The sequence below is a fragment of the Doryrhamphus excisus genome, chromosome 16, assembly GCF_030265055.1.
Source record: "Doryrhamphus excisus isolate RoL2022-K1 chromosome 16, RoL_Dexc_1.0, whole genome shotgun sequence".
Lineage (NCBI taxonomy): Eukaryota > Metazoa > Chordata > Actinopteri > Syngnathiformes > Syngnathidae > Doryrhamphus > Doryrhamphus excisus.
In genome coordinates this window covers 6,325,236-6,353,178 of record NC_080481.1, presented here as the reverse complement: position 1 = coordinate 6,353,178, position 27,943 = coordinate 6,325,236, and the positions used below count along the sequence as shown (strand labels likewise).

The window sequence follows — 27,943 nt, the reverse complement described above, 5'->3', positions numbered from 1 at the left end:
TTCGTTAATTGGGTTGAATGGCACCCATCTCGCCTTGTGACAGCCAAGTGGGATGCATGAGAAGCTGTAGGCAGCATGGAGTGCTCGCACCCTGCCACGCCAGCTCGGAAGAGACGGTAGAGGATGGCGGTGGGGGGGTTGGGTGGGGAGGCAAAGTTGCAGAAAGACAAAGCACAGTAGGGCCGTAGGTGGCCTCGCTGTTGCAAGACCTTGTAAGAAAACTTGGTAAGACAGCACCACACCTTCCGGTGGCCATCTTGCTGCAGCAGAACGTCCCTTTGAGTTCCAGGTCAGTCACTGGCCGGCCTGCTTCCATTGTTTGCTCATGCAACATTGGTTGACTGAAACGACTGCACTGATTGCCTTTCCTTCTATGAACCATTCACTCAGCAGCGTGCCAAATGTTTCCTTTTCAATGATAACATTGTCCGATATAGCACAATTGTGACACGTTCAAGTGGAAGCCCACAAACCACGACGCATTTAACAGTCCCCACTAAGCATGCACCGTTTGACAGGAGGAATTAGCAATCCATACATATGAAGCTGAATCCATCTCTGCAAAGGCCTGAAAGTCAGCCAGTCTCCTTTTGCTCTGCCAGACAGACATCTAACAATCATACTAAGACTTCAGCTAAAGCAAGCCGCAGCAAAGAGTCAGGCAGCAGCCTGCTGTTAGCAATGATGAGCAGTGAAACGTCCAAAGCTACGACCAGTCACTTGCACTTTGGTATATTGGTAACGGGTTCAAACTAGATCTGCAGTGTAACCTGTTTTCCAGGTTTTGTACACTTGCAGTAGTTTGAACTTTTGAAAGTTTTCATTTATATTTGATGTTTCAAGAAAATAAGACAGGAACATGGAATGGGCAGGTCAGACTTTTTAAAGATCGGTCATCAATGAGAAAGTTGGAATCGGTGCATCCCTGCCCCCCCCACTACCATAAAACCTGCAGCCCGATTAGCGGCCATGAGATGCACCCGTGCACAGACTTGCACATCTCCGAGCACTTATCGCAGCTTCCTTATGCACAATTGTCCACTTTGTGCTCACATTCAGGGAGAAGAGGCGGAGAAGAGAAATCCCTTGACAAGAGCACCAGAAGTGCAGGTGTAATTGGGACATTTAGGGGGTGTCCAGTTTCATGAGCGCTGGCGAAAACCAAGCCGGTAAGATGAGAGTGCCTCGCCGCTTCACTTTCTCAGTCTCATTTTCTGTACATGGACTCTTCAGCGCTCCCTGCCATGGCCACTGCTGGCGGGGATGATAGCAGCATGATCACGCCGGTGTATGGAACACATGAGATCAATTAACATGTCCGAGAGGGGCTTCTACTCTAGAGTCCAGTTGCACTAAACAATCCCCACGTCTTTTGTTCGCCTCCGCTGGATTCCATTTGCAGGCTCGCCACTCTCCAACCTCACACAATGTGGCCGATTGTTGGCCGAGGCCCGGATGCCGCTGCAGGAATCTTTGCCATCAGGAGTCGGGACAGGATGCAACCGGGCTGAAATGGATCTGCCCCGCTGCCCCACCCTTCCCTTTGTTTCAATTTCTCGGCTGGACAAGCTAGATTTGTAGTACATTTGTTGCTCTTGGGAGGCCATGACAAATCATCCTGTGAGCTCCAATACCTGACACGCAGCTGCATCACGTGTGTACCAACACATGTCTAGGGGTGGCCAATCACTGAGCACTTGGTCCAAATTGGTTTGCTCGGCTATTGCCAGAACCCAGCTTGAGGGACATCACCAACAGCGAGGCGGAGATGAGCAAAATGATGGGGTGATGGAGGTTGGTTTTAAACCCTGCACTACCAGCCCTGATGAACGTCACATCATCTTTCCACGGCAGCACGGAATTGTTTACCCTTCACCTCGTAATCACGCTGGATCGGCTGACAGCTCGCCATTAGCCCCGACAGCGGGCCCACTGCAATTTAACCCCTGAGAAAGAAGATATGTATTAAAGGGAAAATGGCCAGGCCGTATTGGTGGAGCGTCATTCCCTGTTATCTTTGGCTCTAATTTCTTTTCAATAACTCTGATTTACGTTTTTACCGCCATTGCACCTTTTATTGCAGAAGTGGGCAGTGGCTGAAAGGCGGAGTGAGTGGAGGTGATGGGAAGAAGGTTTGAGGGAGGGATGGGGGGCGGGGGGTCATCCATGCATTTCCAGGTCCTCAAGTGGAGAGGGGCGTAGCACCAAATTCTGGACCACCATACATAAACCTCCTGAATGGACCCTCCCGAATGTTACATGTTAAATGAAAGAAAACATCTTGGGGCCCTGGTATTCATCATTGTAGCTTTTTGCCTCACTTCAACGGCCATAATTACAATTAGAATGAAAAATCAAAGGGTCCACATGTCCATCAAACAACTGTCCGCTGGTGACAAACCGCTAAGCAGCCAATTATGCTTTATTATTAGCATTTGTTGGAAGGTTATGTAGTAAGTGTTATTGCAGGCAAGGCCCGATGGCATCCCAAAAATCCATGCATGAGCATTAAAAAGGACAGCGCTGATAGTCGTATGGTTCAATGAGCTTGGCTCATCTCAGTGTAAGTTGGACTTGAAGACAAGTTAGGTATGTGAATATTCACATTTAAGATGCTGAAACTACAGAAAATGTATGTTTTTAAATAAAAAAAATCAAATACCTAAAGAGTTGACAATTAATTGGATGATCGATTAATGATTGATTAATTGTTGTAGCTTGATTAAAAGAGCTCTATGTCTATCTCAACCCCCTATTTCTGATCACATTTGAACATTTTACCCCATTTATTTCCCTTCTCAAAGACTGACAGGAATGTCTTTTTTGGCAGAAGTGCAGCGAAAAAGAAGGAATGGCTCCCCCTCCGTCGCTCCCTGTGTTGCTTGAGGAAGCCAGTCAGTCATAAAGCAGAGCAGTCGGCCACAGCGCGTCATGATGTAGCCATACACGCCGTGGTGGCTTCCATATGGGCTCGCCATGCACGTGACAGCAGCGCTGCTATACAGATGTTCACCTCTGTTTCAGCAGCATCTGAGTCCATCTGTCATAAGAGTCGGCTGCTTAGCACGTCGCATGGCAGCCATATGGACTTTTCACAAAAGGTTACCCCACATGAATTAGGCTGAATGGCAAGCTGTTGACGACGGGCGTCTCTCTCGCTCGCGGATTACAAACACGGTGCTGCCCCAAACATTAGCTACACCTGTGCGAGAGACGCATCCAAATATTATTTTATGCTATCTTGGCTGCCTCAGAGCGAGAGGTGGGGTCCACCCTGGACTGATGGCCTGTCAATCACTCAAAGGCACATTCATGCCCACGGACAATGTTCCAATCTTAAATGGAGGGAACATGCCTTTTACTGGGCTGTGGGAGGAAGGCCCAACATTATGCTGTTCTACTTTATCATCATTATGAATTGCATAATTAGTCATGAACAATCCAACACATTTTACTGTCATTAGCGTTTTTTAATGTGCATTATAATGATACTATTATTAGTTGTAATAATATCATGACCTCTGTACAGTAATGGCAGAATTTTTGATACAGCTGTTGTATTATAAGTCATTTGATTGTGTAAATAAACTTTATGACGTTTAGTGGGACTAAGAATTGTTTAAACTTGTAGAAACAAAAAGAAACGCACACTTAACTTTTCTTGTTCTTTTTGCTTTTTCTGTACATTTATTTAAAATCAAGAATATCTAAACAACGTTACTCGATATAGTTGTTAAGGGGGCATCCGATTTAAATTATTTAAAAAGGGAGGGGGGAATAAAAGTGAATAAATTGTCCTTCAATCATGTCCGCATTCCGACAAGCCCCAACTCAGATCTTACAGTGACATCTAGCGGCGAGGTGGCTCATGACACCCGCCCTCTCAACCCTGATACCACACTTTTCTAAAAGGTCAACATTTTCTTGCTATCATGGAAGAAATACGGGCCGTCTTGATGCATATACCACAAGACTTGAACCAGGATGGATTGCCTCAGCAAGGAAGCCATGATATGATTTTAAAAGGCCAGTAATGACGTAAAGTAAAGAGTGGGGAAGTTCCGCCTCCTCCGATGCCAAGTGGTCAGAAAGCTAAGATCCTAAGATAAGATAAGCTAGATAAGAGAGTATAGAAGTGAACAGGTTATCAATGGTTGTAAGGGTTATAAGTGATAAAATCGTTTTGGGGTCATATAATTATTCTACAGATGTAGAGAACCCTTTTACCTACCAGGCTCATTATCCATCTGTTGGCACCCATGCAAGTGGCAAAAGAAACAATCAGAAGCCTTTGAAATTAAGGTACAACAACAGCAACTTGAAAAATGTGCACACAAACACTTATGGTGTCCAAATGGCCTGAGATGAATCAGCCATCAGGAGCATGCAGGTCCAACAGCCAAAGAGCAAGCACTTGGAATTTGTCCTGTTGCCCAATTCAAACGGGGGACACACCCAATGTAATCACACGCCACAATTAACCGCCTTCACTCGCCGCTTTCTGCACGGTGAGCGCCTCCCCGTTTCTTGGCCACATAATTGGCTCGGAAAGAAAGGAGCAGCTCAGCAATTGTGCGGGGCTTCTCCTCGTACCATAATGGCCCGTAATTTCAATCAGTTGTATTTTTCACAGAGACCAGAGCAGGCAGACTATACCTCGTTTTGATACCCAATCAAGGAGAGCCCTTGTTGGAATACACTCTGGACCTAAATTTTAAGACCAGTTGAAAAACTACCAGATACATTTTCTTAAGGAGCTTCTGAGCAGAGGTTCAAAAGAAGAAATGAGAGCAAGACGACTTTTAGTGTTAGCATTAAAGTGAAAACGGCTGATCATCAGCTGATCAAAAGACCACACCCTTTAATTCATTCTATCCAAGCCATTTTTCTAAAAGGTAACCATTTTAGACCCATCCTTCGGCGGTACGGCACAACTGAAAGAATCCGTTTGGGGTCTTTCTTCCCAGACGCTGCAAACGTCGGAGCACTCTCTGGTCAAGATGTGGGTTTCCGCTGAGCTACCGGAGTCAGACCCATCTAGTGTCTTAGTATCATGTTATAGATCTCCATCCAGGACGGCTGAATAAACCAGCAAGGTCTTCATTTAGCCAAGATTCAACTTACCAAAGGGTCAAAAACGTCAAAAACCAAATCATACAAAAGCTGCGTGGTCAGAAACCGACGCTTGCCTGTATTGGCATTTACATAGAAAATCTCATCTTCAAATGTTTGCATGTTCAGGCACCTAAAGGCACACGTGATGTGGACAAACTTCCAAAACAAGACTGTTTAATTCCATTTAGTCAAAAACAGTCTTCAGTCAACATGGCATACAATGTGTGTCGCTGAAAGGTTGGTTTTCCATGACAGACCAAAGCAGTGAGATGACAACATGGACGACGGTTCAGTGACCGTTTCCACGTTCCTCAGAGGTTCTGGTACAGAATGGCACATCTAACATTTATCACATTTAGCAGGTTAACTCCTGATCTCCAGATGAAGGAAACTGAAAACCTTTCTGCAGCCATGCCTCCACCCTCTCCCTTTAAGCTGCCTGTGTGCCATCTTGTTTTAAACCAATCCAGGAGGTTCTCCTCAGCCTGGGATGCGAATGGCTCAGTGTTGGCTTGCAAGCTACAAATGATCATCACAATTTCCAAATGACAATGGTTCTATTTGGATGCACAAACAGGCTGATAACAAGATGATTGAGGTGATGAGGGAACGCAGACGTGGGCAGCGTTACTCACTCCTCAAACAATGCAGCCGTACATAAAAGTTCAGTTTCAACTGAGATCAAAACATACCAAGGAGTTCACATTTAAGAATCACAGAGAAAATATAAATTTGGAAATAAATGCAATGTTTTTAGGGGGTATAAACACCTTTAAAACAAAACATTTTGACTGTTAGCAACTTGGCAGCGTGCTTTAAGATCATCAGAACATTATGGAGGTGGAAGAGATTTAAGATGAGCACGCCTACTGACTGAATGACCTCAGTGGGCGTTCAACAACCCTGATCCGATAAAGTATTACTTGATTGCTTTACTGCATTCGCCAGCAAAAACAACTCAGAGGTCTTAAGAGTCAGTCCAAGTTCTTCTAAAATGTCAAGCAGGTCCTTCAGAGCGTTCACACAAAGGTCAGGATTTATTTTCTACCTACTTTCCTAGATGATACACGAGGTGGACAAAAGCAGCTCCACACAATTAGTCAACTCCATGACTGCTTATGCCCCAAATACCCCCGTACTGTATGCAAGGAGGCTATGGCTGTGGTGCGCTGGTTCACATCATGAATCAATTTAGTTAAACGCATGTTTTGGAGCAACACAAATACATGGCAAACAATTTGTCTTCTTTCAAATGCGGCAGCTGTACCATTACACCTCTAGGGATTGAAAGGTGTGTGGGTGCATTCTTTGTGGCAACGAGCACTCGTCTCCGTTTCTTTGCTCCTGCCTCAGGCTGACTCGGTGCTCTATTCCTCACACCAGCGATGCGCACCCCGTGCATAAAAGGACAACCCCCCCCATGGATGGCGTGGACCTACACACAACGCTTGGGAAGCTTTTGGCACAGCGTATGTGCAAAGGGGATTTGAAGTCTATTAAATATATTGTTTTTACGTAGCTGGTAGAAACATGTCAACAATCACATAGAAGCCCAAGCCGAAGCTAAGCTAACCTTGGGTCAACTTCCTTCTAGAGACTCCTACAGCTGAGGTGGAGACATCTGTAGTCTACAGGCAAGTCCTTTAATGTCTGCATTTGCCGAGCTGTACTAGATATACATGATCATAGATGACCACAATGCAGTCCACTTGGCACCCATCATCACTACACAGGAAGGCAAAGGTGCAGCCCCCCTTTCCTACATGCTACCACATATACAAGAGAGATTATGTATTTCCGGCATGATTGCATCGTCTGTGTTTACTCAGCGCATCAGCCTCGTCTGTCACCTCTGGCTAATTCTCACCTTGCTGATGAATTCCAAGGCAAACGGCAGCCTACAAATCACATAAGCCTAACAATCTACAGGCGGGTGCGCAAGGCGACCAGCTCACTCAGCAAGTGGGAAAGCAACATTAGACTTAAACCAAGGCTGAAAAGATGGAAATGTGGGATTTTATCCAGCAGCTTTTCTTGTAATGAGGGCTCGCCACTTCTCGGGTGTTTTATTGGACGCTGGCTGATGGCCACACAGGGCATTTAGAGGACAATGGAGCGTGCCCTTGCTAAAACCTAAGTACGTTCTGTAATTAAGGCCATATGTACTGCCCTGTACTTGGTCATGAGACACCCCCCCTAACCCCCCATCCCCCAGCCTGAGCAGTTTCCATGCAATTTTATTGCCTATGTGGATTATTGTTATTTCTCTAATTTTGAGTGATGATCATCTCGAAAATTCAGGTATCTTATTGCCACCCCTATGTGGGTAATGGTCTCACTTTGGCCCCCAATAAACAAATGTTGGCTCTGGTACTGCGTGTGCATGACCACCTCTTCCAATCATGACAGACCAGAGGAGAAAGAAGTTGAGCACGGATCAGAGCATGCAGGTGCTGGACTTTAGGTCTGAAGTGGTCCAAGTGGGAATGCACCCTAAGAGAAGGCATGTAGCCTCCATCCACCTTGAATCTCTCGATAGGAGGCCTTCATCCATGCCTCGCCGCCAACTCTGTTGCTGTTTTCTCAGGAATCTGGGCCTGAAAATTGTATTCCATCGACCACGCTCGCTATCAACACACAATTATCTGGGTTAATCATGTGGAACTGTGGCCAATTCACCTGGGGCTTAGAGACTAATGACATTGGCGAGCGGCCATTGCTTTAGTGGAATGGCACCTGCAGCAGCGACAGTGAGATTGGCATAGAAAATTTGGGCTCATTTCATCCATCTTCACCTTCGTCACCATCCAACATCCCCTCCTCCTCCTCTCACTTTTATCATTTTCTCCCATTCGCCACTCAAACTTGTTATGCTTGTTTCCATCCATGCTCCTCCTCCTGACATTTCTCAACACCCGACTTCCACCGTGACTTCAACATTCGCACCTCATGTAAAAAACTACATCACACCTGCAGAGGCGGTAAAGGTGACACAAAAAAATGTCATCTCGCAACAAGTTTTCCATTTGACAGGATCTTGGATGCTAGTGGAATAATTAAGGAGCTGATAGAGAGCATCACCCAGGTGTTGATGCACAAGCCGTCTTTGTCTGTCCAACTGCAGCAGACTCATTCCCAGCAACTTTGGACCCCAGGGCTCATAATTAGACATCAATATAAACATATGTTTCCCAATCACAGATGTCAGCCATGTGTGAAATGGGTGTCACACTGTTGGCCATTTCATTATGCAGCCGGCGGTTGCAGCTACGACATAAATGTACCTCCACTTCCTGAAAGGATCTGCAAACAGGAGGGCCGGCGTGGAAGTCTCAGCCTCTGGACGGGGGTGGGTAGGGTTGGGGTGACACCTCTCAGACGGCTTGAAAGTGAAGACATCCCATCTAAAACTGCCAAGAGAGAAGTCAAACACTAGAAAAAAACGGCGATTTTACCTAATGTTAAAAAAAGTGCACATAGCAGATTTGGGGGCTAATTGAAAAAAAAAACACTCCACAAAATAATCAAATTTAGGGCTTAAAGGTGCACGGTGAAGAGATGCACACAAACACAAAGGACTTGGCTTGTCACTGTAGCGTCTGGCATGGTTGAAGAGTCTCATGGGACGCCTGAAGGCACCGTTTAATCTCCCCTTCTTTTGCACTAATAGGAGATAATGCAAGCGTGCAGCCTGATGAATCAATATGCAAGAGCAGCTTTAGTCTGATAATTAATACCAGTGTCAGAAATAGATTTGAGATTTAGCAGGGCGGCCCTGATGCGATGATGTACGAGCTCGAATCCCGTCTGACTAATTCTCCTCTCAATGGTTGGGATTCTTTCTGCTAAAGCCGGTTAGCTCATTGAGACCCTGCCATGAGATGCGATGGCATCCTCACATCTGTGCTATTTTCTCTGCAAATTAGTCCTGACACGCTTTTTAAGAGAAGAAAAAAAAGATTCACAGACGAAGGGAAGGGGTGACAGGTTTGGGATCCTCTGTTAATTTTGGTTTTGAAAGAATTCAGTCTGTTTCTATGGCATCGATGTTAATGATATTTGGCTGTTGTAGAGTGAAACCTGCTTTTGAGTCTTTTGTTTTCATGTGATGTTGTAGCAACTGGAGAACAGTCGTCCCTCGCCAAATGAGAGTAGCCCAAACTCAACTCTGAAGCCCCGGCATCACTTCCCGTGCACCCCACACCCAGCTCCCTTGCACTGGAACACATTTACAGCAACAGACAGTCACTAGTGACCTACATGTGGATGTCAATAAAACCCCAGCAGCACAATGACAGAAACACTTTCCTTCATTTGCAGAGTTATTATTGACCAGTGTTATCAATCTGCTAAATTCTTGTGACATATAACTGTCTTTAGGTTTTTCGGCAACATGACAAATAACAAATCTGGTCTTTTGGACCGTCATTTAGAGTAATTAATGGTTGTGCAGTGTACCAGGGTATGTTTACAATGCGATGTTTCCGGATTGTGCTCACCATCATGGCGGCCAAGTCCGCGTACCGTGCAATACGGAAGTTACATGCGAGGCGTGGTCCTGATTTTAACTCTAGTGTCCTTGGTACTACTATAGGCGACAGTGCAGTTAGCATTAGCATTAATGCATTAGCATTAGCTCGTTACTCGTCATGCATTTAACCTCGTGAACTCAACATGCACACGTACTTTGAGTGACACAGCCGTGAAGCAAACTACTTAGATGAGGCAAGTTATACCTGAAAAGGGCAATATTTGCGTATAGGACACAAAGTTTCCACACGTCACTGCACTGAGAGGAGGAATCCAGGTGTCCCGTCATCCACGATGTGCGGATCGATACTGAAATATCGCTATGAATAAACGACTCTCAAATCAAAATGTCGATACTTTTGATAATTCAGTTATTTGCGATAAGGTTTGTCTGTTAAAGCACATGTGTCGACAGAGGCCGAAGCACTGCAGGTTTTCTTTCTTTCTCGAGCAGGTGATTTCATTGATGAGCTGCTTCCCTCAAACCAAAGGAGGGTTCATCATTCTAATCAGCAGCTTTGGGAAGAAAACCTGGAGTGTCTCGGCCCTCCATGACGGGGATTGAAGGATAGGCCATTGTAAATGGATAATTTGTGAATAAAGTTTTCATTCGTATCGTATAGTAATTAAGTATTAATTTTCATGGTTTAATTTTACTTTTTTTATTTAATTGTTTAAAATACTATTTTCACATATTTTATATGATTTTTGTCCTGTTGTATATTATCTTAGCTAATCTCAATACATTTAAGATTAAAAAAAACTTTTTTTAAATAAAACTTTTTTCATTAAAACTTTCTCCATGCTACGAAATACACAACGTTTAAACATTTACCACACATAGTACATTCATTTGAGAATCCCTATCGGAACGGTATCGCCGATATCACCCTTAATGTTACAATCGCAAACGAAATCAGTGGTATCGCACACCACGTGTGCCTAAGAGCTCAATAGCGCCATTCACCCCATGTTGGAGATCATCGGTACTACATTGAATATTAGCTGGTTGTATAGGTGGAATAGTAGCATTTTTGCTCCTTTTATTTCTTTACAACGCACAGGAAAGAGAAAGCCGTGTCTTCAAGTCTCATATAAGGATTATGTGCAGTTTCAGTAGCATATCTACATTTGTTCTGTGTAGTTTTCCTTTCAAAGTGTATTTTCTTCAAATGTTTTTATTTGCTGATGTCAAAGGAGAGACAAGAGGCGACCTACGCCGCCCTTCAGGAGCCACGAGGCACGCTGCGTGGGTGGCAGGGATGTTGAAGTGCGGCGTGTGCTTGTGACATGCTCAGGTGTAATGACACTCGCCTAAATGGAGAAGTGGAGGATGCTGGCTGACGCCTCACCTAGCCCCGCTTGCCTTTTCTCCCAATTATCAGCTTGTAAGCTTCCATGGCGCCACCTCTTCCCTCCAATTACACCAAAGCGGATGGAACTGTGTTTTATGAGAAAGAATGAAATATGCATTCATTAATTATCACTCCAAAGGCCCCACTCTACCTTGGATGCCATGAGGGGTTGTTATGAGACAACACCCCTCTCTAGCGGCGGCGTAAAGTTGTCGTCCTGTCAGGAAATGGATTCTGACAGCCTCATTTATTATCTCCATGCATCTCTCTCAAGTCCACGTTGGAGCTAGACAGCCTTCTTTTCAGCACTTCTGTCACATCGCATTCATCACTTATAATAAAGGAGGAGCGCTTCTCAGCGTTAGATTAAAAAAAAGAGATTTAAACTTCAAATGAAGCATTCCAATTATCCTCACTGATGGAGGTCAGAAGGATGCTCTGGTTTATTTTACACTCAGTGAGATGGTGAGTGTGAGCACGAGATGTCATTTACACGATTGGGTCGTGCGGGAGGATCTTGCTGTGACTTTCCGATGCTTGGGAGTGTGAAATACTGAGAGTTACAAGTCCGTTTCAAGCTCTGCAGGTTCTGGTCTTTTGTCTTTGTGGTCCCGCACTAAAGAGCGAGCGTTCCGTGCGAGCACAAGGAAGAGCGGGCCAGACAGCAGGCAGAAGAAAGAGGCCACGGGCGCCAGGAGGAAGGACGGCCCGTGCTGAACGCTGAGGTGGAAGGTCGGGCAGCCGCCGACACGCTGCCAAAGGGCATACTCCTCCAGGGTGTCCAGCGCCTGGACCCATATCAGATACATGAGCACCACAGCAAACAGGCACGCACCTGTTAGACACAGATGAGGGTTGCTCAGGGCAGCCGGAGCGGCGCCAATATGGATCATGTGTGACATCACACATTTCCACATCAACACGAGCTTATCATGCATACGTGTAGCGCTGTTCATTTTTACATGTTTATGTCTTTACACGTCACTGACGGTTTTTTTGTCAAGCGTTGAGATTTCACACTTTTTTGGTACTCAATGCATCATTAACCCAAATTTGTTCATGCAAAGTTTTGGATGCCTGGACTGGTCGCCAGCCAATCACAGGGCACATATAGACAAACAACCATTCACACTCGCATTCATACCTATGGACAATTTGGAGTGGCCAATTAACCTAGCATGTTTTTGGAATGTGGGAGGAAACCGGAGTACCCGGAGAAAACCCACGCATGCACGGGGAGAACATGCAAACTCCACACAGAGATGGCCGAGGGCGGGGACCGAACCCTGGTCTCCTAGCTGTGAGGTCTGCGCACTAACCACCAGACCGCCGTGCCGCCCTAATTCATTATATCTTTTTCAAATTCTATTTTAGGGGCTGCACGGCAGTCTAGTGGTTAGCGCACAGACCTCGCAGCTATAACACCCGAGTTCAATCCCACTCTTGGCCATCTCTGTGTGGAGTTTGCATGTTCTCCCATGCGTGGGTTTTCTCCGGGTACTCCGGTTTCCTCCCACATTCCAAAAACATGCTAGGTTAATTGGTGACTCCAAATTGTCCAAAGGTATGAATGTGAGTGTGAATGGTTGTTTGTCTATATGTGCCCTGTGATTGGCTGGTGACCAGTCCAGAGTGTACCCCCCCTCTTGCCCGAAGACAGCTGGGATAGGCTCCAGCACCCCCGCAACTCTTGTGAGGATAAGCAGTAGAAAATGACTGAAATTCTATTTTATTTTTTTACTTATTTATTTTTTGGCAGGTCATACGCTGAGATTTCACACTTTTTTCTGTGGTCTGTGAATGCACCGCAGAACCAAAATCTGTTCATGCTAACTTTTAGATGTCCATGTAAGTTTTTCTCCCTAAAAATAGGCCGTTTATTTTGGCCAGAAAACACTCATCTCATACACCAAGCGTACAGCGTAGATGTTCCACTGTTGAAAAAGCTTACGGGTTTATGTCTTTACCTGTTTGGGAAATTATTATTATGTACTATTGAGGAATTTGATTTTTTTTAAATCAAATTGCTAAATAAATTGTGTGGTATTATTTAGTATCAGAATATCAGCATTAAAGTAAGCACTTTGTAAACAAAAGGTAAACAGTGGCGTTGTGTTACTGGAAGACGCACAGCTATGCCTCTGCCTCTCCAAACCGGCCTCTCCATGTTCACACTGGAGTGCAAAGACAAGCAAATGGTAGGTTTATACTCACCGCCACAAAGCAGAAGGACCCCACCCACTTTGTAAAGCTTGTGATTGGTGAGAGGAGCAGCGCAGACAACGGTGAGCCCACCAGCGATCACACTGACCACACCCCCAATAAGGAACATGCTCCAGAAGGTTCTGAAAACTAATAAAAGTGAAAATTAGGTACTCTGAAAATGGAGTGTGCCATCACGCGTGAATGTTGAGGTGTCCCACCAACAGCGGTGTGATGCTCATAGGGCTCGGCAGGTGTATCTCCTGGCTCCGCCCAAAATGCTACCTTTGGGGGGAATGGGAAGAGGAAGGCAGCATGGCACCCTTTTACATGCGGCGGCTTCACTGCAGGGAGAAAGCATTCCTTGGAATCAGAGTCAAACACAGCGGAAGGGAAATGTGTGCAAGGGGTCTCACTGATCCACAGATCCCAAACCGAGTACTTAGGAGACGGTGCTGGCAAGGAGCAGCGCCAGAACAGACCCTCATGGAAGATCCTCACAACATCCTTGTGTCAGAACATGGCGGCATGATGAATACTTGGCCTAGACTCTCAATGAGTGGACTGTACCTGAGGAATGTTTGATCCCCTTCCCGAGTCGCAGAGCTCAGCAGCACCCAACAGCCAGTAGTCAGTGGCACAGGAGATGAGTGTGGACAGAACCCCCACTGTTCCGGTGAATAAAGCAAAGAAGAGAAGCACACTTAAGCTCCCTTTGCCTGTCAGAGGCCCGCACTCCGGCACACCTCCATGCTTCTGGTTTGGGAGCATGGTGATAGGATTGAGTGACCAGCCGATTGAGGGACGGAAATAAATGCTTACGTCACGTGTTGGGGGGCTCAGTTTCAAGGAGAGGAGGGGCACTGACAGAGCTGGCCCCACCCAAAGTGGGCAGAAACTAAATAAAATACAGTAAGTCAACATTTATGGCGTTAAGGGAAGTATATTAGACAGAATCAAATATTTTCATAGTTTGAGCATAGAAAAACTGTTTACAACCTTGTACTGTTCTTAACATTAGAGTCCTCTTGACATGATATACATAACACCCCTATAGTCAGCTTTACACTGGTATTACCCAATATGGTGGACATGCATAAGACTAATGCTCGTGTGGGGGGCGGACAGGAAGTGACATTGCAGGTTCATGGCATGTGTTACAGCCAGGGGTAGTCCACGTTAGAGGACTATTACAGACATCTAACGACCAATGTAGGACACGACAGACCACCACGTCTTCTGAATGCCTTATATTTAAGTATATTAACAATTTTTATGTTTGAAAATTCTTAATTCAGGAAAGACATACATCGAATGTGCTTAACGAATAGGCCGTAGTCCACCATTATCTTATGAATGAATATGTTGTGAAAAACCATTAGGAGGCCACAGCATCCTCAGCACCAACATTGCCTGTTGGCAAGGCATACTGAGTGGAAAGTCAAGAGAAATGTGTCAAAATATCTCAGCATTTATTGGAATGGCAGTAACACCGAGATTCAACAACAGTCATACTGCACGTTCATACAGGATTTCATGATCAAGATGCCACAGACAAGACAAAGAGTTAAAAGGTTAAAGTAGTGAATATTCTAGCCAGACTCGGTACTGTGCACGAGAGCATGGCGTGGGCTGGTGTTCTTCCAGATTGCCGTTTGGTTTATTTCACTAATTCATCGTAAAACACGCTGGAATGAAGTATTCTTCTTCTGAAAGAATTTGCCAAACTTTGTGCAGCCATTAGACGACGCATCTTTTATTTGCAAAGCCTGACAGACAAGAAGCTGACTGAAGTGTGTTCAAAAAGGACTGGTGGGGTAAGAAGGTGGCCAACGTGGAAGGATGCTTGCCACGCAGAAATCTAAACATTTACCAGCCATTATTCAACTACTTGCAGGAAACTTGATTGGTGTCGTCACGTGTCCCTTCTCATCGATGGAGGATGTTGCCAGTTTGGTTGGGTGCCGCTCGATCCGAATGAACAGGTCTGTTGGGAGTACCAAAGGCGGATGGGTCCCCTGGAGCTCCGCCTGGCCTAGGACATCACCCCGAACACAGGGTTGTGACGGCAGATGCTTGGCCCGATTTCCTCATAGTCTTTCTTGGTGTGGCACACTTGGTAGAACTCAGGCTGCCGAAACAAAGTTTGTTACATGAACAAATATTAAGCATTGAAATAAAATGTTAGAATCATTCAAATGGAATGTAAAAATAATTCAAACTAATGAATTCAAAACTAGAAAATATTGGCAAGCAAAACCATTTTATACTCACAGTGGACGCCAGCATCGATCCTCCGAACCAGACGGCATAGCGCTGCATGTGATGCGTGATGACCTGCACATCAATGGGCTTTGGCTGCAAGGAACAAAACCCAGAGAAAACATTTGAAGTCCAGCATGCTAATCTCAACCCATCCTGACTGGGATCACATCTTCCCAGAAAGCCACCTCCAGCATATGCTTGACTATCACAACAGTACAGTAATCCCTCCTTTATCACAGTTAACTTGCTCCAGGCCTGACAGTGATACATTAATTTTCGTGAAGTAGGATTCCTTACTTCCAATTGGAATCTTTTCATGGTTAGAGATTAGACCTTGTAGATTTGATCATCTTCTAAATGGGTGTTTTAACCTCAACCAGGAACTATATTAATTTAGTAATATTAATAATCTCGGTGCAAAATTGTGACAAGTCAACAAGCAGCACATTTTCCACAACTTCCTTCGTGGCGTCTCACCTTCAACTTGCCGCCACTCAGCTCCTCACTGATCTTCAGCCGTGCGTCCACCGTCCGCTTAAGATCCCGCTGCAGACGTCTGCCGAAGTCTCGGAACATAGTCGACCCTCCAGAGAGCACAATGTTCTGCGGCACAGGTGACAAAGTAAGCTCAAGTAAGTCAGCCAAAGCAGATGCTTGCGACCTGCTTGCGGTGCATTCCCGTACCTTGTACAGCGGACGACGGACATCGATAGGGCAGTTCTGGATGACCTCATCGACCACCTCCGAGATCGGCTGTGTGAAATCTGGGTTGGCAAACTGCACAAAGAGGAAAAGTTACCTCAGATATGATCGGAGACAGGACTTGCTTCTCACCTCCGGGTGGAAGAAGATCTCAGGCCCTAAGAAGCGCTCGTAGCCGACATCTATCAGGAACTCTTTCTTGGTGATGGCGTTGACGCCCGTGTACTGCTTGATCCACTTGGACCCGTCCGTGTCGTACTTGTTAAACTCCTTGACGAGGTCAGGGCACACGTAGCTGAAGCGTTCCTGCAGTGACACAATCATTTATAATTGGCCCACGAGAACATTCTAAAAATGAACAAAAAAATAAGAATAACAATAATGAAACTATTTTTTTCCCTCAAATGTAGAAAAAATCTGCAATAATTTCACAAGAATAAAATCTAAATATTAAGAGAAAAGTCATATATTGAATAAGACTATTGTGAGGGAAAATAACATAATTTTAGGAGCATAAGACTGAATTATTAAAGAACATCTACATTACTTTTAAGTTAGAATATTCTGAAAAACAAACTAACAAAGTTGTCATTTGTACAAGAATAAAGTAATGGTTTAAAAGGAAACCATTGAAAATTAATGAAAAATTAATTAATTAATTAATGAAAAATAATGAAAATTTAAAAAGTTTAAGCATTCAGCGTAAAGTTGACATTTTGAGTTACAACATTATAAGAGTAAGAAGGTTGGGAATGAAGTCCAAATATTATGAGGAGAAAATGTATGGAGATTATTTAAGAAGAAAATTAAAAAAAAACAGCAAAACTGGTCAATTATTTGTACAAATCACTGCACAATTACGCTGCACATTGTTGTTCATATTTGATGTAATCTATTTATTCTCCACATTATTATTTATTATTACACGAGAGCCAGGCAACGACATTTCGTTGGCAATTTCACTGCTGTGTTATTGTGCAATGACAATAAAGAAAGTCTATGTCTATGTCTAAAAATGAGCAGAAAGCTCAGATGCAGTTTTTCTTGGAAATACATAACATCTTAGCATATCTACATTTGTTCTTTTACAAAATGTCAAGTTTGGTCACCCCTACTTTATGGAAAAGGCTGGAGTTGTGCTGCCCTCTTGTGGACGCCTGGAGAAATGAATGGCATAGTGTTAAACGCCCCTTAAAACCAACCTTGACAGCTTTAGCCGTCTCCAGGGACTGCTCGGGAGGTATCCCCACTTCCCGCTCTCTGAGTAGCTGCTGGATGAAGTAGGTGATGTCCCGACCCGCGATGGGGATGTGTTTGATACAGCTGCCGATGACGTAGCCCTCAGCCTGGAGGGGGGGGGGGGGGGGGGGGGGGCACACAAGAAAGACGATAAGGGCCGGGGAGGAAGCAGAAAATAGTTACGCATATGACCGGCGAGCGCACCACTGGGATGACGTGCGTGACGCCGTCGCCGCTGTCGATCACTGTCCCGGTCAGTGTCCGCTCGCCCACCTGTCGGGAAGTCCAGGAGGCTGCGAGCGCCAGGACAGCCTGGTGGCCACAATTCATATTACTTGAAATCACTAGCAACTAGTGTCAAACTCAGGAGCTTTTCTCAGGGAATAACCTGGACAGCGATGTAGAGACCGGGGACGTTGAAGGACTCAAACATGATCTCTGCTGTGTACTCTCTGTTTTCTGGTGTGTTCAATGGCGGCTCCGTCTGAAGACACATAACACAAGGTGGTACAAAAAACAAACCAACCTTCTACTCTCCAAACACATTCCCAATGTAAGAAGTGTTGCTTCTACCAAAAGAAAATAGTGATCTTCAGGTTCTGCCCGCAGATACTTGAAGATGACCTGCTCCATGAAGCGCTCCATCAAGTCCCAGTCTTCCACGATGCCGTGACGGATTGGCCACTGTGGGAAGATAAAAGGGAACAAGTGGTGATGCCCGCTACCACGTTACGCGATGCTAAAGGACGTCCCACCTTTGTTGCGTAGGAGGGTTTATCGATGGCCTCGTCCCCGATGTAAAAGTCCAGATCGTCCACACCCTTCATCATCCTGCGCTGTGCCTGGTCGCCAACCTTTGCTGACTCTTTGATGGCAATGCCTGGCCATCAGTTCAAAGACATTAAACTCGCAGCTTTAGTTCAAATGCAACATCAGACTGGCGATAGTATAACTACAGAAGACCAGGGGTGTCCAAACTTTTTCCTCCAGGTTAAAAAGATTTAAGGATGCAAAGACCACTTTCTTTTTTTTTACTTTTTCAAATATTTCAACAAAATTCCTTCTCGTAATATTGTAGGTTTATTCTCATATCATACCTCATTTTCCAAAATGTACAACTTCATTCATTCTCAGTTTGTGTCTCACATTATGGTTTAAAAATATTTCAAACTTTGTAATATTTAACCTCTATGCTCTTGTAAGGACATTTCCCTCTAAATATTAGGAGTTTATTCTCAGAAAATTGTGATTTTTTTTTGCTTCTTCTTAGAATATGACTTTATTTCTGTAATATTTTGACTTAACTCTGGCAACATCACAGTTGTTTTTTTATTTTAGTTTAGTTTTTTGCTCGTAATATTTTGATTTTATTCTTGAAAAATGTGACTGTTTCTTCTTAATTTCTGCAGGGTTTTGTTTTATGTTAATTTCCAACTCTTCTCTTCTTGTAAATTTTCTTCTCATGGCTGCACAATGGAAGAAAGGTTAACATTCAGGCCACACAGTCAGGAGGTCAGGAAGACCCAGGTTTGATTCTCTGATGTTTTTATCTGATATAAATATGACTTCACCTTCATTAATTCTTTAATATATATATATATATATATATATATATATATATATATATATATATATATATATATATATATATATATATATATATATATATATATATATATATATATATATATATATATATATATGTATTCTTTTTCTGCGACCACATTTTCCAAAAATTACCACTTTGTTTTCTATCAAATTATAACTATCGGTCTTTTTCCTTTAAAATAAATGTTATTACTACAAGGACGTTTTTGCAAATTTTTTTCTCTTAATATGTTGCCTTTATTTTACTAAAACTACTGGTGATTTTTTACTTTATCTTTCTCCTTTCCATTTTGGACACCCCCGTACTTCCTGTAGCACTTCTCTCTATTTACTTACATGACGGTATGATGAACTGTGGTTCTGTGTTTCCTGCATAGCCAAGCTTTGTGTACCTACGGAAGAACGGAATGAACATTTAGTGGAAAACCCCGCTTTTCCAGAAATTGCTGGGACTTGAAGGCGGCGGCAGCTAAAATAATGTTGACGTTGCGGTTTGTGTATGGAGGTTGAACCAGGAAGTAGCATTAGCTGCGGAAGCTAACTTAAGAAAACTGTATTAAAACGTAACTGTGTCGCTATAAGAACACGTTTAAAGTGTAATTCATTGCATTCGCCCTCTGTTTACTCATGACAGAAGGAGAACGCGATACGGATAAACATGCTAGCGAACCACCTCTGTGGTTCAAATGCTCCACTGCAGGGCGTTAGCTGGAACATTGGCATGCAAGCTAACAAGCAGCTAACAAGCGCTAGCATGTTCCATACGTACCCTGTGCCACAGTCGACAACGCAAGCCGGTAGTCGACCAGCCATGCTCGTTCGCCTTCTCGCTAACTACAAAAGAAATATCCCCGGCGCCCGATATGGATGGATGCGCCGATCGCAGGTGATTGGAGTCGCCGCAGCCACAATGAACAGCAGCCGCTGTCGATGGATGAGCGCTTCCGGGTTCCGAGACGTCGAGATATTTGCTCGAGCTCAGACTACATTAAATGGTTAAACAGTGACCCCCTGTGGATGGTATTGTTATTGCAGTTTGTTTAGCAGAGCACATTTACCATAATATGTATCAAGGTACTGTGATAATATACATGTCTAAAAACATATTTCAATTAACAAAAAACAGTAAAGCAGTACTTTTAGGCGAACCACCACTTCATCAATGATATTTTATAACTGTGACAAAAAACAAACTTGATTTAAAAAAAGGGGGAGGGGGGGGGGCTGAACTGAAATTACGAGAGGAAAGTCTAGAGGGCAGCAGTGCTCAATCAATTTATTTTAAAAAGTAAATCCCCCTTCACTAAGAAGAAGAATGTGATCAGCGATTTGTTGAGGTGCATGATATTTGACATTGCTCTCATGCAGCTTATATTAATTTCTCCCCATGAGTATGTTTGTACTGGACTGGATGACTGATGACAGTGGAGGCTTTAAGTAGCTTTTAACACTGCTCGTGTAGTGGAGAGATGATTTTCGAGTCACCACGACGTGGATCCCTGCCCGTCCTCCAGAAAGAAATCTGGTGGATTATTTCAACCATAACGCTTGTGTGACTCCTTTGTGCCCACGTCGTTAGAGCCGGGCTTTAGGTTCACCTTATTATTTTTAATCATCTGCTGTTCTTGCTCTGAAAGTGTGTAGTGGGCGGTCGGCAATGGCCTGCACTGACCTCCTCGTCTACACTTGGCCTTAATGGCCGCCCTTGCTGCTGCACAAAGACAATGTGTTGAAGCAGCAGCCTGTTACAGCTGGAGAACAGGTCAGCACAAGGAGACACATTGGACGGCTGTACTGAGGGAAACCAGGGGTGTCCAAACCTATTCCGACCAGGACCACATCGGGAATAATGAAAGGATGCAAGGGATGCTTTGATACTTTGGAAAGCGACACATGTCGATATGCTAAGATCTTTCTTCACTCTTTTATCCCATTTTTACTGTCCTTTGTTTTTTTCCAACTATTCAATTTTCTTCTCATAATGATGATTTTAATCCCATAATATTTTGACGTTATTCCCATAATATTATTACTTTTTATGCTAACAAATTTCAAGTTTGCTTTTAAAAAACTAACTTTATCTTGAATATTTTGCTCTCCCTTTACAAAAAGGTACACAAAAATACAGTAGTCACAGAGGAACTCATGGAGTACTGATGAGGAACGAATGACTAAGGCACTCAAATTTGCAGTAGTTACAGAAGAACTCATGAGGAGGTAATGTCTAAGGCACATACATTTAGAGTTCGTACTGAATAAATAATGATTAGAGTGGTTACAGAGGAACTAATAAAGAACCCATAAGGAGGTAATGACTAAGGCACGTACATTTAGAGTAGTTACTGAAGAACTAATGATTAGAGTGGTTACAGAGGAACTAATAAAGAACCCATGAGGAGGTTATGACTAAGACATGTACATTTAGAGTTGTTGCTGAAGAAGTAATGATTAGAGTGGTTACAGAAAAGCTAATAAAGAACCCATGAGGAGGTAATGACAAAGGCACATACATTTAGAGTAGTTACTGAAGAACTAATGATTAGAGTGGTTACAGAAGAACTAATAAAGAACCAACTGGGAGGTAATGACTAAGGCACATACATTTAGAGTAGTTACTGAAGAACTAATGATTAGAGTGGTTACATAGGAACTAATAAAGAACCAACGGGGAGGTAATGACTAAGCCACATACATTTAGAGTAGTTACTGAAGAACTAATGATTAGAGTGGTTACAGAGGAACTAATAAATAACCCATGGGGAGGTAATGACTAAGGCACATACATTTAGAGTAGTTACTGAAGAACTAATGATTAGAGTGGTTACAAAGGAACTAATAAAGAACCCACAAGGAGGTAATGGCTAAGGCACATACATTTAGAGTAGTTACTGAAGAACCAATGATTAGAGTGGTTACAGAGGAACTAATAAAGAACCCATGAGGAGGTAATGACTAAGCCACATACATTTAGAGTAGTTACTGAAGAACTAATGAGCAACTAATGAGTACAGTAGTTGCAGAAGAACAAACGAAGAACTGATGAGGAAGTAATGAGAAGTTACTGAGGAAATTATGACAAAGGCAATATTTGAAATTTGAACATTTATTCTGGTACATGTCCATTTTTTTCTCATAAATGAATGTATTTGTCCTCATAGTCCAACGTTTTCCTTCTGACTTTCTTCTGGTAGATTCATGACTTACCCCTGGAAGTGGTAATTAAGAAGTGGCATGCAAATGCCATAAAACACTCGGTGCCGAGTCAATGCAATATTTATTTCCATCCCATATCAGCACAACACTTTGACTTATTATATCATAACATGAAGGATTTATTAGCCAACATACTGAGGGAACACAGACAGCGTATGACGGAGTCGTGGAAAGCATTTACTGTGTAATGCAGTGGAAATGGGTCCGTTTATGTCGACAGCCAGTCTGTGGGGACGTCAGTATACGTCATCACGCGGCGTCGACATCAAGAGATCCCGCTGTGTTATGCAACATGGCATCACAACATGGCATCATGCACTAATCTTTCTAATTACACCCTGAAGCAGCTCTCAAGTGAGAGTTGGTTTGTGCTTATGGTCCTTATGTTCTCGCCACTCGTTGACTGCAAGGTAGCAGTGAGTCCTCTTAATGCTTTTCCAGTGTCTCGTTGTCAGTTCTGCATGAGCACGTGATGATGAAGATGATGAACGTTTGTGAAAAAAGTTATTACGCTGACACAACAACTGATAGAAGCAGCTATTAAGGCCTAGGGTATCAGTGCCCCCCCCCCCACACTCAGCTTTCAATGCCCTCTCTCTGAGTTTTCATCATAAATGTGTTATTTGCATTTTTCCACTTTAAACACATCTCATTCACCATAACTTGCTAATAACTCATAAATATGTGCTAAACCAGGTCCTATTTGACATGTTTACTGTATGTCTTTATGAATGGAGGTGGAGGCCCCACGGACGAGATCATTTGGAAGATCTGCTTTTCGCTGAGCTTACAGTCCGGGACCACCAACAAATAGTGAAAATTACGAGTAATGGATACTAGGAATACTTCCCTTTTTCAAAGCGGATGGTAAATTTACAAACCTGACATTTCTAGTTCGTGGTGGCGGCCATGATGAACTTGCTCTCGCAGTTCAGCCTCATTTGAGCGGGGTGACACCTCTCAGTTAAATAGAGGAAACAAAACATCCTAATCATATTCTTTTTCACTGATATAACCATGCATTTTTGTTCCTGAAATATATTCGGGATGTTCGATATTGGCTTTTTTGCCGATAACAGATATTGACCAACTCTCACCTTCCGATCAACAGATACTGATACGTGTCACATCACATCTATTTTTATTGATTAAGTTGTTGTCAAGCAGTGTTCCTCATTACGTCCTGTCATGCCCCCAGCCCCGATTTGAAATACTAGAGAAACTGATAATGGTCGGTGGAATATCAACCGCCGGCCATTTCAATCAAGCATGGGGAGGTCATTATGGGCTCTGACGTTGAAGAGAGAAGGCGGGGCTTCTGGATCTGAATCTAATCCAACAGGTACAACAGTCCCTTCTATTGCAAATCCCAAATCCTGGGACAACGCCAATGTCAAGCAAAGGAGGTTTTGGAGGGGGAGGAGCCAACCGTGTGTCTAAAATAGACTTTTTTATGGGCGTATCAATTACTGGTGGCGGTCCTAGATCACCCCTGTGTGAAGCGGGGATCTACTGTACTGGAATGAGCAGACCAAAACCCCACAGACCCCCCACAAAAGGTGTTGCGCTTCCGGTACAAGAGCAGAAAGTAGTCAAGAAAGGGTGCTTTGCTCCAAAAAACGTCCACTCTCTTCCAACTGGTTGAGACCAAACAACATGTGGAGAGCAGGAGATGAGGCGTCTATATCAGAGACAGCAACGGCGTGAGGAGGGCAAGAACGACACTCGTCTGTGGGTGGGGCCTGGCCGCAGAGGGAACAGGCCGCTTTTTCCTGGGACCGTTGCAGAGCGGTGTGTTGCAGCAGTAAATGCAGACGGAGTTCAGCCTCCCGGTGCAGAACTGCTGGTAGCCAGAGGAGGCGATGAGACACGCCCCGGAGGACGCGCATGACTTCCGGTAATGAATCCCTACAAAGGATGGACAAGTGTGAAGATGAATTTTCGCCTTTTGGACTAGTGCCACTTCCTCTGCGGGGCCCCTTGACACAAAGTCGTAAAAGTTTGAAAAACATTGGATATTTATTGTCTAACCCTTTATGGTTCATGTCTAAACCATTCATGGTTCATGGCTAACCATTAATGGTTCATGGCTAACCCTTAATGGTTCATATCTAAACCATTCATGGTTCATGATAACCATTCATGGTTCATGGTTAACCATTCATGGTTCATGGCTAACCAGTCATGGTTCATGGCTAACCATTCGTGGTTCATGGCTAACCATTCATGGTTCATGGCTAACCATTCATTGTTCGTGTCTAACTATTCATGGTTCGTGTCTAACCATTAATGGTTTGTGTCTAAACCATTCATGGTTCATGGCTAACCATTCATAGTTTGTGTCTAACTATTCATGGTTTGTGTCTAACCATTAATGGTTCATGGCTAACCATTCATGGTTCATGTCTAAACCATTCATGGTTCATGGCTAACCATTCATGGTTCATGGCTAACCATTAATGGTTCGTGTCCAACCATTCATGGTTCGTGTCCAACCATTCATGGTTCATGTCTAACCACTGCCAAGACAAGTGGGGACACTCCTTTCTGAAACCTATTATAGGGCCCATTACAGTCATGTGTCATGGCACCTCATGCCAACCAACTCTATACACCAACGGTGTCCAAAGTGCGGCGCGGGGGCCATTTGTGGCCTGTGGCACATAAAAAAGAAACAAAAAGCAGTAATTTTGCAGCAATATTACCTTAATAAAGTGAAAAGAAGTTGAAAAAATAATATTATGATGAAAAATAATGTCATGTTAATAGCAATTGATATATAATATTGCAGAAAATAATACATATAACAACATAATAAAAATATATAAAATAATCATTATAATAAAAATATTAAAGAAAATCAATAAATAATTTTATGAGAAAAACATATTTTTGACTTTTCAAAACATCCGGTTGCAGAAGTAATGTCTGAATATTATGTGACTGCAGTACAAGAAGAGAAAGTCTAAGTAAAAAGCCGATATAGTTGGGAAAAAAAATCAAAACAGCAACAGCAGAAACGAAACAAAAAGAGCTGGAATTTTATGAAAATAAAGTCAAAATATTACAAGAAAAACAGTCTGATTCTAACAACAAAAAAGTTGAAATTTTACAAGAATAAATTTGTAATATTATATAATGTCATTTTTGTAGCGGAGAGTTGAAATAGGTAAAAAAAAAAAACTTTTGAAACAAAAGTTGTAATATTATGAGAATAAAAAGTCATAATATTACATGAATAAAGTCAAAATATGATGGGAATAAAGCCATAATTGCAAGAAGAAATTTACAAGAAGATTAAAATGCAAAAATGGGGGGACGCAAAAAACTCTCTGAAAGCGAGCCATCCCAAACCTCATGATCTGAAACTTTGAGTCATTTCACACGATAATTCTAACATTCTAACTACATTTATAGGTCAGAAACGTGAAAAAGCATCCTGTAGGGGTGTAGTCACCTCTGTGTCATACCATATTTCCGTCTAAGAGGTGTTGAATGTAGCACAGAGGAACTAGGAAAAAGCCTGGCAGAGATTGGCACTCACCATCAGATCTGACCAGCACCTCCTTCTGGCACATGTCCTGCACATTGACGGTGCAGTTGACAATATACTCGGGCGTGGAGCAGTCGTTGTGCTTCATCTCCTCGCACTGGTAGCACTGGATCTGAAGGGCGTCTCCTACAGCCAAGTGGAAAGACAAAACACTCCCATTACTGCCGGCGCCGTTGGACCAGAGGTGGTAGATTCCCGATGGGCGAGTGTGGTACTCCAGCTTGCCTACAATAAACTGGGTTTACATTACGTCATTAGAGGAGTGTGTTTAGTTGTCAGTGTTTTTTAACAAGACATATTGTGTAAGAAGTGATTGAACGTTTATGCCAAGGGTGTCCAAAATGTGGCCCGGGGGCCATTATGGCATGCGGCTGCTTTTTTTCCCCTTCAGCACATTCTAAAAATAAAATTTGCAAGAAAAAGGACAAACTCAGAATATTAAACTTTGGTTCTCTCTTTCAGGCATTCTCCTCTGCAGCAGATATCTGCAGCTGTGTGTCGGACAGTCGAACAGCAGTCACGTCTCCTGCTCTACAATAGTTTCATGTCCTTCATGGCTGTGGTGGACCTCGGCATGCTGGGGATTACCTGACCGAGGTCAGCCAGGTTGTGTGTGATGTTAGCATGCACAACAACACCGCTGCGTGTGAAAAGACAAGCAAATGACTTCCTGCTCTACTCTTACCTCTCTAATGCTGCAATTTCGCAGAATGTGAGGGTTACGTGTCACAATAGCGATGAGTCCACGTGAGTGTGGGATGAGTGCTGATGGTAGCCATTAGCCGCGCACCCTCACCCCACCATTCGCCTCAACCTGACTCACGTCTTTGCCGGCTTGTTTACGCCGCCTCTCACTTCTGAAAGTTTCCAAAGGCCATTGGAAGGTTTGTCTTTTGAGAGCACAGCCGCTCCAAACAAGACTAATGGAGCCGTCTCCCTGCTGCAGTGCCAGCTTGACATCACCTCTAGCTGGAGGGCGGCGCAGAACTGGGCGAAGGACGGCGAGCACATAATGACGTGTCCAGGAGGCGAGGGAAGGCCGTAAAAATAAGTCAGTCGCGCCTTTAACGGCCTGCTTTCTTAAGGTCGGTAAAGTTTGGTTTACAATGCAAACAGGGATGTCAGGAAGTGTTGATCTAAAACAAAAACAACTGATGTCTACCGCAGTATAAATGGTGATGTCAGAGCACCCACCCCTGGCACAAAACGGCCTTGCTTGGCCTGTTTAATAGTTCCTGTCAATGTCGTGTATTTTAGCTTTGGTGCAGGTGACAATGGCGGTGGATCCACACAGACTTTAACGCCAACATTGACCATCTCCTATTGGGACCTGATGTGACGAAATGATAAACGCAGGATTCAAGTCCAACATCCTGACTTGCAATCACGGGAAAGGGGGCAGCTATTCATTTGTGACACTACGACCAGCCACCAGAAAAACCAAGCCATCAGTCTGTTGCTATCAGATTATGGACGCAAACAGCCCCCCCAGAGGGACTCTGTCATGCTGGGAGGCGAAATGAAGCTTATCAGCATTAACAGATAGCAGGCTATTCCATTATCCAGCAGGGGAATTGAGGACTGATAAGACGAATAAAGCACTTTGCTTTCAAGTGAGGCAGTAGAAAGGAAACAATGACATTATTCCAAAGGTAGTGGAGAAAGTCCTATCACTCTGTTTGACAACATTAAGGAATAAAGTCATCCTAAATGGCTTGAGCCGTGCGTAATCCTCCTGACCAAAATAGCGCAAAAAGATTCCCAATTCCTCACGTTGCCGTAAAGTTTACTCCCATTTGCTGTCTTATCAATGAAAGTGTAGCACGTTACATTTCAATACATTGGAACACACGCACGTCTCGCACCTCATCACTAGCGGGGCTGTGTTGCCATGCGCACCCACCTGCGAGCACCGAGAGTCCCAACAAAGTCGCCACAACGAGGAGACTCATGTCTCCCGGTGGGAAGCATCCGACGACCGGGTGGAAGTGCTTCAGACGTCTGCCCGCGGGTGGCAGCGCCGCGAAAGGAGCGCAGAAACGCGCGCGCTCGTCAGCATCCTCCGAGCGGGGAGAAGGAAGTGTTTGCCTCCAGTGTGCGTGCGCGACGAGCCCGGCACCTTAATGAGAACCGGAGGAGGAGCAGCAAACGGGACGGAGGT

The 27,943-nt window shown here is 43.9% G+C and overlaps 4 protein-coding genes across 10 annotated transcripts in view; all 4 read right to left on the bottom strand.

Moving 5' to 3' along the window:
* The window catches only part of LOC131104872 (uncharacterized), a 72,584-nt gene extending 62,384 nt beyond the window's left edge, over window positions 1–10,200 (bottom strand). For 6 of the 7 annotated variants that reach the window (XR_009119841.1, XR_009119842.1, XM_058052509.1 and 3 more), the window contains exons 1-2: window positions 9,852–10,200; window positions 8,400–8,525 (exon numbers count right to left, since the gene is read on the bottom strand). Coding sequence is in view for 5 of the 7 variants with exons in the window: in XM_058052509.1 (XP_057908492.1) it covers window positions 8,400–8,525; window positions 9,852–9,934 (209 nt within the window). In the remaining 2 variants the exon portion in view is untranslated. The remainder of the gene's footprint in view (window positions 1–8,399; window positions 8,526–9,851) is intronic. The other variant, XM_058052511.1, reaches the window with a different exon arrangement.
* A 1,360-nt stretch (window positions 10,201–11,560) lies between these two features.
* Window positions 11,561–13,973, bottom strand: LOC131104711 (transmembrane protein 182-like). The gene is given in 5 exon segments (XM_058052199.1): window positions 11,561–11,835; window positions 13,215–13,352; window positions 13,424–13,534; window positions 13,613–13,698; window positions 13,753–13,973. Coding segments are annotated over 5 exon segments (831 nt in total).
* A 684-nt stretch (window positions 13,974–14,657) lies between these two features.
* On the bottom strand, window positions 14,658–19,983 carry LOC131104207 (actin-related protein 3). Its single transcript, XM_058051146.1, has 12 exons — window positions 19,786–19,983; window positions 19,353–19,408; window positions 18,164–18,288; window positions 17,982–18,092; window positions 17,797–17,892; window positions 17,613–17,720; window positions 17,372–17,515; window positions 16,302–16,475; window positions 16,152–16,244; window positions 15,945–16,070; window positions 15,477–15,560; window positions 14,658–15,333 (listed from the first exon to the last, which is right to left on the bottom strand). The coding sequence occupies exons 1-12, from the start codon at window positions 19,827–19,829 to the stop codon at window positions 15,238–15,240; spliced, it is 1,257 nt and encodes a 418-aa protein (XP_057907129.1). The 5' UTR covers window positions 19,830–19,983; the 3' UTR covers window positions 14,658–15,237.
* Window positions 19,984–22,143: 2,160 nt separating this feature from the next.
* Window positions 22,144–27,872, bottom strand: LOC131104479 (ly6/PLAUR domain-containing protein 1-like). Its single transcript, XM_058051708.1, has 3 exons — window positions 27,686–27,872; window positions 25,774–25,908; window positions 22,144–24,137 (listed from the first exon to the last, which is right to left on the bottom strand). Exons 1-3 carry the CDS (start codon window positions 27,732–27,734, stop codon window positions 23,911–23,913), a joined length of 411 nt encoding a protein of 136 aa, XP_057907691.1. The 5' UTR covers window positions 27,735–27,872; the 3' UTR covers window positions 22,144–23,910.
* Between the last annotated feature and the right edge of the window lie 71 nt (window positions 27,873–27,943).